The sequence below is a fragment of the Mustela lutreola genome, chromosome 11 (assembly GCF_030435805.1).
Source record: "Mustela lutreola isolate mMusLut2 chromosome 11, mMusLut2.pri, whole genome shotgun sequence".
NCBI classification, from domain to species: Eukaryota; Metazoa; Chordata; class Mammalia; order Carnivora; family Mustelidae; genus Mustela; species Mustela lutreola.
The window spans coordinates 94,661,736-94,679,115 of record NC_081300.1 but is presented as its reverse complement, the minus strand read 5'-3'; the positions used below and the strand labels follow the sequence as shown (position 1 = coordinate 94,679,115).

Sequence of the window (17,380 nt, the reverse complement as noted above, 5' to 3'; positions counted from 1 at the left end):
CTCATTTGTCAGTTTGTTTTAAATTGATGTCTTTGTAATTTTATTTCTCATTCCTGTTATGACTGAGATTTATTGAGCATCTTCTAGCCATTTGTTACCACTCAGGATATTTTATCTCTTTGATGGGATATACCATGGCATATACAACTTGATCCGCCTCACCATGCCATGTGTGTGTGTAAGTGTGTAAATAATGTGTCGTTAGAGGTGTCCCCAAACATTCTCTTCCTTCCCGTGTAATTCAAATCCAGTATTTATCTGCCAAGGGTTTTGATAACCCTAAGAAGCAGTTGATTATCTTGCTTAATTTAACAGATTTTTATGTATTTGTGCTATGTACAGACTATGTATTTTCTTTAAGATGTGTTTTATTTGGAAACAGATTGATCTCTATGAAACATGAAATGCAAAATTGCTTATTTTGGCTTTTTTCCTCCCCAATTAGTTGGTGACAAAGTTCCTGCTGATATAAGATTAACTTCCATCAAATCTACTACTCTAAGAGTTGACCAGTCTATTCTCACAGGTAAGCATTATACATTGGAAGGTCGCTGAATGTTGAAGTCCTGCTCAAACTTCAGGCTGAGTGAGTTGGCTTTTCACCTTAATTCTCTCCAAGATACTTATTTCTTAATGCTTTGAAATCAGGCTTGTTTGCCGTTGTATCGGGTTTAAAGGTATTTAGAAAGAAACTTGGCTTTCATCATAAGACCTTTATTTGTCTTTAATTTTATCAAAAATTAGCTTTCGCCAAAAATCTTTTGTTTTTACTTTCTGAAAAAAGAAGTTACAAATTCCTACATTAGCAGAGGTAATAATCTTAAGGTTGAAGTGTTGTCTGTCTGTTTTATGGAAAATGAAATAATTACTTACTGTCCTTTTTCCAGGCAGGAGGCAAAGTTTCTGGAGCTATAATTTTTTTCATTGCAGGAATACTAATATTACATCTAACCTATTTGCAATGATCAAATGCACAAATAACAGAAGTTAGCAATCCACCCGCCGCGCCCCCCCCCCCCCCACCAAGTGGTGAATGTTTTACTGCCTAAAGTTTGCATGCTTAGATTTGAGATTGTTTGGAACATTTTTCCATTTTTGTTTGATAAAGGCACAGTGTAGGGTGGAGGGTTCTAATTAGCTGGAAGTAAGGTGGTCAGAAGATTAACTTCAACACAATGCTAACCTGAACTAAATAGAGTAATTAGAAAATCCAAAGGTAATCAAGATTTATCTGATTATCAGTTTTGAAAAGCAACTGAAGTCCTAAGAGGTAGTACTGTGAGTAACGTGGGCTCTTTTATTGTTTCTCTATGAATAGCTTAGTTACTAAACCTCCCGTTAGCAGCAACAAGCTGAAAGCTGATTTGAGCCATAAAATGTTGGGAAACTGATTAGGTGGTGCATGTATTTTCATTGTATGCCTACAGAAATAATTACATTTTAAAACCTCTCATAAAATTTCTTTAGTGTTTTTTGTTTTGTTTTTGCTAAATAATCATACTGTAGTTTCAGGCTAGATTGAAGAAGCAGGTTTGTTGGGATATCAAGAGTTGAGGTTGGCTACCTGAAATGTAAATGAACAACTGGAGCCATATTTCTCGTTACTCAGACCTGGCCCAGTTACACATTCCATAAATGATGTTAAGTAAGGTTGAAACGAAATTCAACAAGACATTGTAAAAGTTCTCAGCAGCAGCCTTTTATATACTGTGTGATGTTTTTGTGCTGATTGTTTTTCAGTTTTGTTTTGTTGAAATAGAATGGTCTGATCACTCACTGCTAGTGCCAGTATTTCTGAAGCCGTGTTTTCATTTCTCTTGTCTGGCATTGATGAACAAAAATGAGCTTCCCAGTAGATGCTATTCATTATACATATAATGTATCTAGTGTGTTCACAAGATCATTATGTTAGGAATAAGTATATTTTGACCTTTTTATGAAGTATTAGTGTGTATATGTAAGTTTATAACAAATAAGTATAAATATATGTTCACAGTATTAGAGTATGAACTTGATTCCTGAAAATAAACTCGATTTGAGTAGTTACTTCAGGAAATACAGGCAGTTGACTGGGATTCTGTTTCTAAATATTACTGGTCTTCCTCTTTTGAGCGAATTTGGTCTCTCACCCCCTTTCCTGAGTGTGGGGTAGCTTGAGTGGGGTGCTCAGGGTCTGGGTGTGCGTCACAAGGACCTGACCATGCTTCCTGCACCCCCCGCAGGCGAGTCTGTGTCCGTCATCAAGCACACAGACCCCGTCCCAGACCCGCGGGCCGTCAACCAAGATAAGAAGAACATGCTCTTTTCTGTGAGTACTTCATCACGCGCGGTCACTTGGGGACATTTCCAGAATGTAAGATCTGCAAGGTTTTCAGTTGGTTTATTCTTAAGTAAACTCTCCACCCAGCGTGGGGCTGAACGCAAGACCCCAAGATCGATAGTCACATGCTCCCCTGACTGAGCCAGCCAGGCTCCCCAGGGTCAGCTGTTCTAATTGGCAAGTTTTCGAGGGGCCATCGAGAGATAAGTCATACATCTTTAGATTCTTATCTATAACCCAGAAAAGTAGGTGTTCGTGGGCAAGTCTTATCAGCCTATGAAAGATATTTTTTGAATGATGTGGGTGATAGCTGTATGTAGTTTACAATGAAAAGGTGTGAGTTTAGAGAGAGCAAATGTGGTAAACCATTTAATAATTGGGGAGTATGGATGAAAATTAACAGGAATATTTATTGTACGATTTCAGGTTTTCTGTTAAATTTTTTTGAAATAAATGGTTGAGAAATTTGTATTTTTGCTTGTTTGGTTTTTTAAATGCTGTTTCAAGTGGTAGGTTTTTGTGGGTGAGCATGGGAGCCTAATCACTCATAGTAAGGAAAGTGCTATAGAATTACAGTGGAAACAATGAAGTTGTATCAGGCCGGCACTGGGAGTTAAAATAGGCGGGGGGGAGAGTGCTGTACTTGATTTCATTGATTTTTTTTTTTTTTTTAATGCCAGTGCTTGAGTGGAGATCCTCAGGGTAACTTATGGGGCTGGGTGGAGAGTGCTTAGGGTTGAGGGCTGTATGGAGTTCAAAAAATGAGGAACGCAGAGGGGTTAGAGCCTAAGCTAGTCTGCAAGCCAGGTTTGGTATGGTGAATAGAGATTCTGTGAGGGGTCGGGTTGGAGCTGCGCTGGGCGAGTGGGGAGCCACATGAAATGAGGATAAAGAAGAGCTGTACCGTGCTGCCTGGATTGTCGAGGTTGGATGGCTGGTTCTCTGAAGAGCAGCCTCTAGAAGGCCCAGTAGAATATGAGAGTCCGTGTGCTCTAATCAAAACCCACATGAGTCTGAGTTTGCTAGTCGGTGTTTAAATTGGGTGCGGTGTTAATCTTATAACTGGTTTCCTCTCCTTCTGACGTAGGGTACAAACATTGCTGCTGGCAAAGCCATGGGAGTGGTGGTGGCAACTGGAGTGAACACAGAAATTGGCAAGATCCGGGATGAGATGGTGGCGACAGAGCAGGAGAGAACCCCGCTCCAGCAGAAACTAGATGAGTTTGGGGAACAGCTTTCCAAAGTCATCTCCCTCATTTGCATTGCGGTCTGGATCATAAACATTGGGCACTTCAACGACCCAGTTCATGGAGGCTCCTGGATCAGGGGTGCTATTTACTACTTCAAAATTGCGGTGGCTCTGGCTGTGGCAGCCATTCCTGAAGGTCTGCCTGCTGTCATCACCACCTGCCTGGCTCTTGGAACTCGCAGAATGGCAAAGAAAAATGCCATTGTTCGAAGCCTCCCTTCTGTAGAAACCCTTGGTTGTACTTCTGTTATCTGCTCAGACAAGACTGGTACGCTGACAACAAACCAGATGTCTGTGTGCAGGGTAAGTGGGAGTGATTTAAGACTCTTTGCTGGTGGTGAGTTTCGGTACATCCTAGGAATATGCCCTCATGCCATCAAAACATCAAAACCTTGGATGTGTAATATGATACTTTTTTTTTTTTTTTTTTTTTTAAGATTTTGTTTGTTTATTTGACAGAGAGAGAGATCACAAGGAGGCAGAGAGGCAGGCAGAGGAGGAGGGGGAAGCAGGCTTCCCACTGAGCAGAGAGCCCAATGCGGGGCTTGATTCCAGGACCCTGAGACCATGACCTGAGCCAAAGGCAGAGGCTTAACCCACTGAGCCACTCAGGCGCCCCAATATGATACCTTTTTAAGTGCTTTAAACAAACAGGTTGTGTATATAGCCAGAGCCCAAAGTAATCTGATGCCCCAGAGGAATTAGTCCTCTAATTCCTAAAATTGATTCATGAAATAAAGGCTGTCTGCATGGTTGATGTGCTTATATTGGGGAAGGTGACCATAGACAGTCTGTAAATGTGTTAGGTGACTATGTTCCTTTTGTATTCCTGCTCCTCTGTCTCTGAGGGCATGTATGTTACTGGACCAACCTTAAAGGAAGAGAATTTTATAAAGCAGCCAGTTCCCTCCATATGTGCCTAGCTAAAGTTCTAACTGGTATTTCCATAAAACATTGAGTGAGACATGCTTTCTTGAAAGGTGAATAATTGCCTTTAACTTACTTTCTTATATGTGTTCATCCTTCTCTTCTTAGGTTATTTTGACCATCACTAGGGGGATAAAATAAACTATTTAAACCTGCCCTTAGAAAAGTAGTAACTGGGGCACCTGGGTGGCTCAGTGGGTTAAGCCGCTGCCTTCGGCTCAGGTCATGATCTCGGGGTCCCGGGATCGAGTCCCGCATCGGGCTCTCTGCTCATCAGGGAGCCTGCTTCCTCCTCTCTCTCTCTCTCTCTGCCTGCCTCTCTGCCTACTTGTGATTTCTCTCTGTCAAATAAATAAATAAATAATCTTTTAAAAAAAGAAAGAAAGAAAAGGGGCGCCTGGGTGGCTCAGTGGGTTAAGCCGCTGCCTTCAGCTCAGGTCATGATCTCAGGGTCCTGGGATCGAGTCCCACATCGGGCTCTCTGCTCAGCGGGGAGCCTGCTTCCTCCTCTCTCTCTCTCTGCCTGCCTCTCTGCCTACTTGTGATGTCTCTCTGTCAAATAAATAAATAAATAATCTTTTAAAAAAAGAAAGAAAGAAAAGGGGCGCCTGGGTGGCTCAGTGGGTTAAGCCGCTGCCTTCGGCTCAGGTTATGATCTCAGGGTCCTGGGATCGAGTCCCGCATCGGGCTCTCTGCTCAGCAGGGAGCCTGCTTCCTCCTCTTTATCTCTCTGCCTGCCTCTCTGCCTACTTGTGATCTCTCTCTGTCAAATAAATAAATAAAATCTTTAAAAAAAAAAAAAGAAAGAAAAGAAGTAACTACAGAAACACTGATACCCTGAATTATGTTATTTACCTAGGTTTTATTTAAACAACTTTGTACAAGTCTTTTTTCAGGGTATAATTTCCCAGAAGGTACACTTCTCATAAAAATACTGAGTGGAAAAATATATATATACTGAGTGGATACCAAAGATTATCTTAAATAATGAGGGAATCAGCAAAACTGGATACAAGGGCATTTGAGGAAGTACTCAATAACAGCATAGAATTGCTATGAGTTAGGTTGCAAAGCCTGGTTAATACCCAATAGGGCAGTAAAACTACAGCTTATCTTTCCTACAGGCCACACAAATCCACAACTTCATGTAACATGAGCTCTTAATAATAAATAGCACAGTGGAACGATGTTAATATTTTTCTAGAATACTACATCTTTGAGTCTGTTAAAGGAATGCTTCTGAATGACATCGTAGGGACATGTGGACATCCTCTTGGCCTTAATAACTCCAGGTTTTGGATAATACATTTTTCCACTAGAAATTGTTTTTATTTTTTTTTAGACCTCAGAATTGCAGACTTTTTAAAATTCTTTTAAAGACGTTTATTTATTTGACAGATCACAAGAAGGCAGAGAGGCGGGGTATGGGGGGAGTAGGCTCCCTGCTGAGCAGAGAGCCTGATGCAGGGCTTGATCCCAGGACCTTGAGATCATAATCTGAGCCAAAGGCAGAGGCTTAACCCACTGAGCCACCCAGGTGCTCAGAAATTGTTTTTAATACAGTTAAACCCTCTGAATCTTTATCTTGCCCAATTTAAACTTGTGGTGATTTTTAGATACACAGTCATCACTGGTTTTCGTTCCGTCTCTGCCTCCCTCTGGCCATTCTTTGTGTAGTCCACATCCCAACTTAGAATGAACAGATAGTTGTTTTGTCTCTTAAGTGGTAAGCTGCTAGTCTGTCCTGGGTTTCACCAGAAGTACAGGGTTTGACTCAGCTGCCTAAATTTTCATTCCTTGGAAACAGAAAAGGTTGCATAAATCAGCTAATAGCTAGTTGGCAACTAATTTCAAACTGTGGCAGCAAATGAGATTTCATACTAAGAATAAAAGAGAGTCCATAGTAAAAACGTTTTGTTTTTATATTTTCCCTTAACTGGTTTAAGATATTTTCTATTAAAGAAACAGCCTGGCCTGCCTCTTTGTTCTCATCTCCCTCTATGACAGAAAGCTGATGCTAATCAGTATTCTCCAGGAGGCTTCTTGCAGTGGGTTGCATAACTGCCCTTGACTTAAGGATACTTTCATCATCCAGTTCCTAAATGGTTTACTTGCTCGCAGTCTAAAATGCCCATGTGCGTTCAGATTTACTTAATGCGGATTAGAATTCTGAATATCTTAGAGTGTTTTGGGCATTGGTATAAACCGAAAGAGTTTCACTTTTTATAAACCATACATTAAGTGTAGTAATGCTAACTTGCTTTGATATTGCTTAGTACAGTTAATTTGCTTTCTCACATGTGACTTTGAATCATACGGTAATCATGCTCAAGAGGTTTAAAAAATTAAGGCCCTGAGAAGTTAGTAACAAATCCAAGGGTAACACAACTTCTAATAAAAGGTAAAGTTGGATTTTCTTATAGGAGAGATTGGTAGTTAAACCCAGGCCTCTTTCTTCCACTTAATAATTATATAACCTGGAGCACGTGTTTTAACCTCTCTGGTCCTTTGTTCCTCTTCTGTAAAATGTCAGGCATCTTTGGTAGGAACCATTTGACAAGCTTCCTTTTTTAGATGCTGTATCTGTTAGAAAAAAAATGTAGGTGTCACTGATCTGGCTGCATGTGACCTTGGACATGAATCTTTTCCTCATTTGACACTGGTTGTATATGTTTGAACTAGAACCTTTTTTTTTAATAATCAGGAGTCACTTTAAAATCCCATTATACACTTTCTTTTTTAAGACCTTTTCTGTGTCTTGCTCATGGCATTAGTTCCGTTCCAAGGCTGATTTGTATCTAAGTATACTTTTGAAATGAAGCTTTTTGGGCCACTGGCTGGCTCAGTTAGCATGCAACACTTCAGTCTCAGAGACTATGAGTTCAAGTCCCGGGTATGGTGCAGAGATTACTTTTTTTTTTTTTTTAAGGTTGTATTTACTTATTAGAAAGAGAGCGAGAGCACACGCGGGAAGAAGAGGGAGAAGCAGACTCCCCGAGAATAAGAGCGTGACACGGGGCCCAACCCTGGGATCACAACCTGAGCTGAAGGCATATGCTTCACCAACTGAGCCACCCAGGCACCCCACAGAGATTACTTTAAAAAGAAAAAAAAAATGAAGCCTTTTGGGGTTCCTGGGTGGCTTCAGTCGGGTAAGCACCCGACTCTTGGTTTGAGCTCAGTTGGTGATCTCAGGATCGTCAGATCCGAACTCCACACCAGGCGCCGCGTCTACCCCCCGCCTCTTAAAAACAACAACAACAAAATGAAGCTTTTGGAATTTCAAAGTTAGTACTATATAACAAGCAAATCTTGTAAGGCCAAAAAAAAAAAGAAAATTATTGAGTAGGAGTTGGGATGCTCTGAAAAGATGTTTTAAATTTTTAAGGCATTACCTGGCTCTCATAACTTGAGATAAATATTTAAATTTATTTTAGAACAGTTTGATCATATTCTTTTTTTTTTTTTTTTTAAAGATTTATTTATTTGACAGAGACTGCGAGAGAGGGAACACAAGCAGGGGGAGTAGGAGAGGGAGAAGCAAGCAAGCTTCCCGCTGAGCAGGGAGTCCTCATAACTCCTGTGCCATGTGGGTTGTCTTCTGTGACTCTGGTGCCCCTGCTGCTGCTTCTTTGTTCAGCATTGTCAGTGATGCTGTTTTCTCAGCGTCTTGGATAGATGGGAAAGTGATCTTAAACAGCATCTGGTTGGAATAAGGGATAGTACTTCCGATGTTCAGCTTCAATTTATAAGTTTTTTTTCTTAAGTGAGAAATGCTTGTCGTAAAGATTATTTTTTTCCAGCATATTTTTATACCTTTTAAACATTTGTGCCTTTTTTTTGTAGATGTTCATTCTGGACAAAGTTGAAGGTGATAGCTGTTCCCTTAATGAGTTTACCATTACTGGATCAACTTATGCACCTATTGGAGAAGTGTGAGTAAACCTGCTTTATCATCTAAAGACTCATTGTGGCAGTTTGGGACTTGGATAGAATTGCAGTATATCTAAAAAGCTTTCTGAATGTGGCTCACATTAGTTACAGGGGTCATGATTTTTTTTAATATAATGCATACTTTCAAAGAGAAAACACAGGTTATCGTGTCAGACATTTTTTCATCTTTATTTGGCTTCTTGGAGCCCAATTTTTCGAGTGGGATTTCTGTTTGTTCTGTATTGATACCTGTGGTGGAAGAATTTCATTAACTGAGAACTTCTGGTCTTATCTCCAGCATCAGATTTCTAAGAGCCATTACTCAGATTCTTTAGAATACTTGCCAGGCTCTTGTCCACAAAATTGTATAATTAAGTAAAAATCAATAGAGATGACCACACTACACTCTAAAAGTATTTTCTTTTGATAGGCATAAAGATGATAAACCAGTTAAATGTCATCAATATGATGGTCTTGTGGAATTGGCAACAATTTGTGCTCTTTGTAATGATTCTGCGTTGGATTACAATGAGGTAAGGCTTCTCATAAATGAGAAAGTAGACCTGGCTGTTCTGGTTCAAGGGTGGGGTGGGTGGAATGAAAATCCAGCCTTCCTTCCTCCCTTTGGAAAGTAAGGGCTCCTGATTTTATTTCCTCTTTCCATTTTATCCAAGTCAGCATGGCCTAGCCAAAGAAAGCGGAAAGCCTTTCCTATGTCCCCTGACTGAGCATTGCATTCGCTTCGCTAAGAGTCACAGTGTATGTGGCGCGCTCTTCTGCTGTGGCGCAGCTGCTATACATGAGGAAGACCTCGAACAAACAGGGCATGTTTTCTTCACAGTATAGGGTATTGATTTCTTTTCTTTTCTTTTCTTTTTTTTAAGGTGGGGACTGTTACATCCTTGACAAGCTGAGGGTTAGAGGGTTGTTTTGATGGTGATGATGATGATACAAAATTTAACCAACAAGAACCCTTTTTTCCCTTTTTACTTATATAGTAATCGCTGGTTTCTGTCTAAAATTAGACAAGCCAGTTCCCAACAGAAACCCCACGTGAACTCTGTAGAATGATAACACACAGTGACACATGCTTTTTGCAGGCTCTGTTTGAATTAATACTGTGACTAGTGGGTTCTCATAGTTGAAGGAAATAAAAAGCCTAGTTGTTAGAATAAGATAACATATTTTGAGTATATTTTTAATTATCTGCGTCATATGCTCCAGAGTCGATAAAAACAGCCCCTAAAAGAATGACGTGAAGAAGTTGTCCCTCCAATAGAAAGTCTTCATTAATGAAAAGCTTATTTACTACTTTTGTACTTTCTGTGCTTTTAACCAATACAGGCAAAGGGTGTATATGAAAAAGTTGGAGAAGCTACAGAGACTGCTCTCACTTGCCTAGTAGAGAAGATGAATGTATTTGATACTGAATTGAAGGGTCTTTCTAAAATAGAGCGAGCAAATGCCTGCAACTCGGTAAGTATTGTAGCTCGGTGTGTTGTCAGGGCTGCCCTTTGCTCCCCGCTCACAGACAGCTAAGATACATGTACCTTATCTCCCCCGACTTGCGGCATCTCCTTCCCCACATTTGCTCTCAGGTCAAATGATCAGCTATCTGACCAAGAATGTAGGTATCGCTAGATATTTTCCATACACAGTCATCGTGCCCCCAAGGTCTGTCTTCTCTGAGCTTCTGGCACTGTGAGTCCGCTGTCCTCGCTCCTGCGGTGCCCCAAGCCCCACCCCCTCTCCTGTGTTATCACTTTTCCACCTAGTCTCCACAGATCTTTATCAGCATAGGACAAATAGTAGTATGGTTTTTATCTTAAAACTTTTTTGGACTTTATTTCCCCCATCAGCACCCAGCTTCTTTTCTCTTCTAGTAAAATTTCTCAAAGCAGCCATTTTACTGTATTCTTTTGTTTCACTTTTTCTTTTTTCTCGAATCTGCTCCATTCAAGCTCTGTAAGCATTTTGGTGAGCACACCAAACCTCCCGCTGTGAAAGGGGCTTTAAGACTATCCAGTCCAGGGGCGCCTGGGTGGCTCAGTGGATTAAGCCGCTGCCTTCGGCTCAGGTCATGATCTCAGTGTCCTGGGATCGAGCCCCGCATCGGGCTCTTTGCTCAGCGGGAGCCTGCTTCTCTCTCTCTCTCTCTCTCTGCCTGACTCTCCGCCGACTTGTGATCTCTCTGTCAAATAAATAAATAAAATCTTTAAAAAAAAAAAAAAAAAAAAAAAGACTATCCAGTCCAGGAGTGCCTGGGTGGCTCAGTGGGTTAGGCCGCTGCCTTCGGCTCCGGTCATGATCCCGGGGTCCCGGGATCGAGTCCCGCATCGGGCTCTCTCTCCTCTCTCTCTCTCTGCCCACTTGTGATTTCTGTCAAATAAATAAATAAAATCTTTAAAAAAAAAAAAAAAACAAGACTATCCAGTCCAGCCTGATGTTTACAGGCAGGGAGACTGAGGCCTTCAGTGACTCCGCGTGATCTTATAGGGTGAGGCAGAACTGGATTCCTGCTCCTGCACCCCTTCTTTCCTTCATTTTGTCTCCTTTCTTGGCATTATTTGAGGAAGCAAAACTTATGCTAGAGTTAAGGACCCAGATCTCTGCTATAGTGAACTGATTCACATCTCACAGCCAGTAGTCTCCTAGCGTGAGGGTCTTGGGCAGGTCCTGTGGCATCCTGGCCTGACCTAGGTGACTTCCACAGGACGGGAGAATTCGAGGCCCCCTGTCTCCATTAGAGAGCTCACTCCCTGATGGTGGTAAGGGTAGGGGGTGGTGCTGGTCCCTGGAAAGCCACATTGCCTGACAGCTATATTATTAGTTGGTGTGACTAAGTGCAACATAAAGACTTAGCTTCATAGAAACTGAGGGTTAGAATTGTTTGATTCTAGACCTAGAACTACTCAATGAAGGGAAACAAGTAGTATCATGGAGCTTTAAAAGTGGTATGTTAACTGTTACGACCACAAAAAAGGGCACAGCCATCTGTTCTCTTGTCTGCAAACTAAGCGTTTTCTTGCTTCATGGCTGCCTTTGCCTCATATTTTTGGTCTGCAGCTGAGCGGGGCGGGGAGAGGGTGTCAGAAATGACTATCATGGGTAACTTAACTGAAAATTCCCACATCCAAATTCATGCTGATCCCCAGCCCCCAGAAAGGAGGAACCTGTTGTAGGTCCAAGGTAAAGTTGGACAGGATCGAGCTTTTTAATACCTAGTGGACCATTTGGAAAGAACTACCACTCTAGACCATTCTAATGCTGAAAGAAATGGCTTTGTTCACCCACCAACCCCCACCCCATATATCTGGTGCCTGGGTCCACACCTTAGTCAGAATCACTACATTTCCATCAATCTTCCTTTTGAGCATTTGATACAAATGCTTGATAGAAACTAAACACATAAGAGATCCATATGCGTCAGGTAATGCAGAATTCAGTGATGGTCTTTTTTCGGCTTGTGGCAGCCGGCTGAGAGGGTGGCTGTCAGTCCACTCATCACTGCCCACACTGGATGCTGAGGTCCTTGGGGATTTCTGCAATTCTCATTAGCTCTGTGTCTGAGTGGGGGCTAGGGGAGAATCAGGGTAATTCAAATCAGGACGGAAAGCCATAAGATTATGATGTGGATGCAGATAAGGCATCTGATAAAATTTCTGTTCATGATAAACTAGCAAACTTCACCTTCAAGTTGATGGTACATTTACACAGAGCCTGTAGTAATGTCATACTCAGTAGCAACAGAAGTTTTACCTTCCATGTTTCTATTCAGTATTCTACTGGCAGCCCCCGTCTGTGCAATAAGGCAAGAAAAAGCAGAGGTAGAAAAAGACACAGTAGGGGCGCCTGGGGGGCTCAGTGGGTTAAAGCCTCTGCCTTCGGCTCCGGTCATGATCCCGGGATCCTGGGATTGAGTCCTGCATCAGGCTCTCTGCTCAGCGGGGAGCCTGCTTCCCTCTCTCTCTCTCTGCCTGCCTCTCTGCCTACTTGTGATCTCTGTCTGTCAAATAAGTCTTAAAAAAAGACACCGTATATGTTGTAGGTAATTTGATTGTACGCATGATCCAGAGCCACAGCGTCTCAGTCTGCAGCGTGCTTTTCCGTCCTCCTTTACCCAAGCTGTCCGTCTCTCCCTCCTTGAAACATTCCTTCGCTTGTTCTCTTCGCTCCTGCCCTCTGCCGACTCCCTTGGTTGGCTCTTCCACCTCCTGCCAGCGGTAGGGAGGCCCCAGGGCCCAGTCCTTGCCCTCTCCTGTCTGCAGTGACTCCCATGAGGTCTCCCAGTCACCGTGCTGGTGTGTAATACGTGGCCGCTGGCACCTGAAACTCCTCAGGTGCTTAGTGGCCACACTGGACAGCCACATGAGTAGCTCTGCTAGAACATTCCTACCACAGCAGGAACTCCTGTGAGGCGGCAGTGCTCTGGACCACCTATTTCTGCCCACAGTCGCCATCATTTCTTGGATTATTTGTACTAAGCGGTGCTCCTTGTCCCCCTTCAGCTCATTCTGACACAACTGCCAGACCTTAAAACCCTCCCTTGTCTTCCATTTTCACTTGTTACAGATGCCTTAAGGTGATTTTTAACATCCTACAACCTGTTTCTCACCTCTTAGTCTTGCAAGATTTTCCAGCTGCTTGTCCTGGAGGCCCCTTGAACAGGCCGGGTCCTACCAGCCTACGTTCCGCACTCCGGGTTCTCACGTTTTTACTCATATTGCCTTCTGGCTGTTTTATGTAAAGTTGTGATCTGAACATACATACATATTTTCCACCTTAAAGTTTTTTTCTCCATAGCACCTTATGTTTACATTCCAGCGTGTCTTTCCCAAACTAGAGAGCAAGTTTAAGCTTCATGAGGGGGAGAACTTACTTGTTTTGTTCATTGTCATAAACCCCCAGTGCCTGTCACATTATAGGCGCTTAGTGAATATTTGTTGAATAAGTGAAAAATATACAGAAATTGCCATCCAGTAATATTCCATGGGTGTTCTCCTATAGGTCATCAAGCAGTTGATGAAAAAGGAATTTACTCTGGAGTTTTCACGTGACAGAAAATCGATGTCAGTTTATTGTACGCCAAACAAACCGAGCCGGACATCGATGAGCAAAATGTTTGTGAAGGCAAGTGTGGCAGACTGCAGTTGAGATGTTCTTACCAGGATTAGCATCCTGGGTGAGCCCAGTAAATACAGTTGTTGACTTCAATCTGTAACATTTCCAGGGTGCCCCCGAAGGTGTCATTGACAGGTGCACCCACATTCGAGTTGGCAGTACTAAAGTTCCTATGACCCCGGGAGTCAAACAGAAGATCATGTCTGTCATTCGGGAATGGGGTAGTGGCAGCGACACACTGCGGTGCCTGGCTCTGGCCACTCACGACAACCCACTGAGAAGAGAAGAAATGAACCTTGAGGACTCTGCCAACTTTATTAAATACGAGGTTAGCTAACGAAAGTTTCTTCCCCCACACCCTGCACGTTCATTGTGCTCAAACAGCACTCCTTCCGTGGAAGGTCGAATGAGTCTTGCTTTTGCCAAGAAAGGGGCGTGGTTATTTGTTTTTCTGCAGCCAAAGGCGTCGCCATTCCGATCTAGCTTGCTACTTCCAACCTGTGTAGTTAACAGTTGAATTCAAGTCTGTTACTTTCAAGATAGAATAATTAAGACTTGAGCTAAAAAACTTGTAGAGCCTATTTTGCAACTCCTCTGTAAATTAAGATGTTTTTAAAATTGGGAATTTTTCTAAATATTCATGAGTTACTAAAGGTCTAAATACCAAGTTGGGAGATTCCTTCCACTTGTCTGTTCATAGAACTTTTTCTCATCAGGTATGTGACTTCCTGAAGCACCGCCTGAAAGGAATAAGGAGTAACTTGGGTATTGGGGGCCCCTAGAGTGGCCTGTATCAAAATGCTCTTATTTCTTGGTGTGTTTTTCATGAAAGTTAAAGTATGATTTAGTTACAAGAACGTAGTACTGTTTTTCATTCTTTCCAGTTAATTGGAACTAATATTGTTCCTCATTAGATTTCTGTCTCTGTGAATATTAATCTTAGGTACGAGCCACAGTTAAAGGATTTATTATAGGAAAATGCAGAGACTTTTGCTCTTAATGTATGACTGGCTCTTGTTCTACACCAGAGGAGAAACTAGAATTTCCTGTTTGAATGTAAGGTGATTCTTTTGCTGTAGACCAATCTGACTTTCGTTGGCTGCGTGGGCATGCTGGACCCTCCAAGAATTGAAGTGGCCTCTTCCGTGAAGCTGTGCCGGCAAGCAGGCATCCGGGTCATCATGATCACGGGGGACAACAAGGGCACTGCAGTGGCCATCTGTCGGCGCATTGGCATCTTCGGGCAGGACGAGGATGTGACGTCAAAGGCTTTTACCGGTCGGGAGTTTGATGAGCTCAGTCCTTCAGCCCAGAGAGATGCCTGTTTGAATGCTCGCTGTTTCGCTCGAGTCGAACCTTCCCACAAGTCAAAAATTGTAGAATTTCTTCAGTCTTTTGATGAGATTACAGCTATGGTGAGTACCTTTGGACTCATACTACGCAGACACAGCAGATTGTAATTTTGACTTAAGTTTTTAGTAATAAATCCCAGATTTAGAAGATCTTGGATTTTTGTCACGATCAGGCTGTTTCTGTAGAGTTCTGTTGACCCGTAGTTGGCATGCTGTATGTTACCTGAGGGAAGATTCTGGAGTAGTTTAGGAAGTAGAAGTATGCCTTCTGAATCAGTTGTGGGGAAACATTTGGTGACATCTAGTCTTTATCTTGGTTAAAGTGTACATATTTCTTTAAGATTTTATTGAATTGAGGGGCACCTGGGTGGCTCAGCGAGTTAAGCCTCTGCCTTCGGCTCGGGTCATGATCTCAGGGTCCTGGGATCGAGCCCCACATCAGGCTCTCTGCTCATTGGGGAGTCTGCTTTCTTCTCTCTCTCTCTGCCTGCCTCTCTGCCTGCTTGTGATCTGTCAAATAAATAAAATCTTTTTTTTTTTTTTTTAATAAAGATTTTTATTGATTTGAGAGTGAGTGAGAATGAACCAGAGGGAGAGGGAGAAGCCCACTCCCCACTGAGCAGGGAGCCCGATGCAGGACTCGATCCCAGAACCCTGGGATCATGACCCAAACAGAAGGCAGACATTTAACAACTGAGCCACCGTAGCACCTCAAAAGGATACATGTTTCTATCTCAGGTTTTCTAAAAAGTGATTCAGGGTATAACTCTTGGGTGTTCCATAACCCTACCTGAGGTTAGATGTACTGGTCAGGCATTAAGAACTGCCCGTGTACGAGGCATTTGCAGTATTCTTACCTACTGTGACTCTGCACCCAGACACATTGACCTTGTGTAATATTTGCTTTCTGTGGATTATCTATAAAACTTGACGAAAGGAATGTGTCCCGTGGAAGCAGATGTGACCGGGTCCTCCCTTTCCCTCCCTTCCTCTCCGCCTCCTCGAGGGAACCGCTGTTGGGAATTCAGTGTTGGGTGTTCAGGAAAAGTTTAAAAAACACGCGTGGGAATGGTGGCTGTGTGTCTGCAGACGGTATTCAGTCCTGCGTGACCGTGACCTCTGTGAACGGCATGTTACGGTTTCCCTCCTCCTGCGTTCTGCAGCTGTTCTACTTGAGATTTCTCTGTGTGGACACAGGTGCTGCGTCTTCACTGCCACGTGGGCGGTTTCGGGTTTGGTTTGCTTAGAAAAGAACATGATGAACTTTGAAGTCCTTTTTGTTCCACTTCCCTCTGAAGTCTCTTCAGCTCATGTGGCAATTTTACGTTTCCCAGATTTAGTGTGTTTTGTGATGCCACCTTGTAAAAATGAGAATTCTTTGTCTGTGCCCAGAGGGCCACGGCTCCTGTCGTTGTCCTCGCTTCAGGGCGGCCGAACCTTTGTCGGGGATGTGTGTGACGTGGTGGCCAAAGTGCATAAACCAGCAGTCACGTTCCCTTTCAGACTGGGGACGGCGTGAATGATGCTCCCGCCCTGAAGAAATCGGAGATCGGCATTGCCATGGGCTCTGGCACGGCGGTGGCTAAAACAGCCTCAGAGATGGTGCTGGCCGACGACAACTTCTCCACCATCGTGGCTGCGGTGGAGGAGGGGCGCGCCATCTACAACAACATGAAGCAGTTCATCCGCTATCTCATCTCCTCGAATGTGGGGGAAGTGGTCTGGTGGGTCCCCGTGAGAGATCACTTGTAGTCCTTTGAGGTCGGGGCGTGGGATGACCAGTTTTCCAGATCTGTCGTTCATACGGCAGCAGCTTTGTGCGTGAGTCGGGGGAGAGGACCAGGCAGGAGGAGGAAGGTAGAGGTTCTTCCAGCCCAAGGGAGGGCTGTCCTGTGGCTGCCCTTGTGTGTAAAGGATGCCCTTGAACATAGAAATGAGTTTTACTGGGTAAAGTAACGTAATATTTTTGGCCTTCTAACATTGTGCTTGAACTCGAAATAAGGTATAACCCATGTTCTGTGGTGGCCCAAAAGTAATTTCGAGCAGTCATTGTTAACTGTCCATTGATTTTATGGAGGAGAAGAGGGCGCTCGTGCTGTGTAAGTCATGGCTGAAATAATTTGGGGTCTTTCTCTTTCTTCCGGTGGAAACAGTATCTTCCTGACAGCAGCCCTTGGATTTCCTGAGGCTTTAATTCCTGTCCAGCTGCTCTGGGTCAATCTGGTGACAGACGGCCTGCCTGCCACGGCCCTGGGCTTCAACCCTCCCGACCTGGACATCATGAACAAACCACCCCGGAACCCGAAGGAGCCCCTGATCAGCGGATGGCTCTTTTTCCGTTACCTGGCCATTGGCTGTGAGTATTGCTTCTATAGCGTTGACTTTTAAACCACATGTTTATGAGGCAAAATTTTTATCAATTCATTCCTTCAAAGCACATTTCTATCTGTAGTAGGGTAACAAAAAATGGAGTTTAAT

At 43.1% G+C, this 17,380-nt stretch overlaps 1 protein-coding gene across 2 annotated transcripts in view; it reads left to right on the top strand.

Annotated features, from left to right (window-relative positions):
- ATP2A2 (ATPase sarcoplasmic/endoplasmic reticulum Ca2+ transporting 2) overlaps positions 1-17,380 on the top strand; it is a 59,992-nt gene that overhangs the window by 35,548 nt on the left and 7,064 nt on the right. For both annotated transcript variants that reach the window (XR_009345960.1, XM_059140138.1), the window contains exons 6-16: positions 446-526; positions 2,223-2,308; positions 3,408-3,872; positions 8,343-8,431; positions 8,860-8,962; positions 9,774-9,905; positions 13,437-13,559; positions 13,660-13,878; positions 14,630-14,965; positions 16,406-16,626; positions 17,056-17,258. Coding sequence is in view for 1 of the 2 variants with exons in the window: in XM_059140138.1 (XP_058996121.1) it covers positions 446-526; positions 2,223-2,308; positions 3,408-3,872; positions 8,343-8,431; positions 8,860-8,962; positions 9,774-9,905; positions 13,437-13,559; positions 13,660-13,878; positions 14,630-14,965; positions 16,406-16,626; positions 17,056-17,258 (2,058 nt within the window). In the remaining variant the exon portion in view is untranslated. The remainder of the gene's footprint in view (positions 1-445; positions 527-2,222; positions 2,309-3,407; positions 3,873-8,342; positions 8,432-8,859; positions 8,963-9,773; positions 9,906-13,436; positions 13,560-13,659; positions 13,879-14,629; positions 14,966-16,405; positions 16,627-17,055; positions 17,259-17,380) is intronic.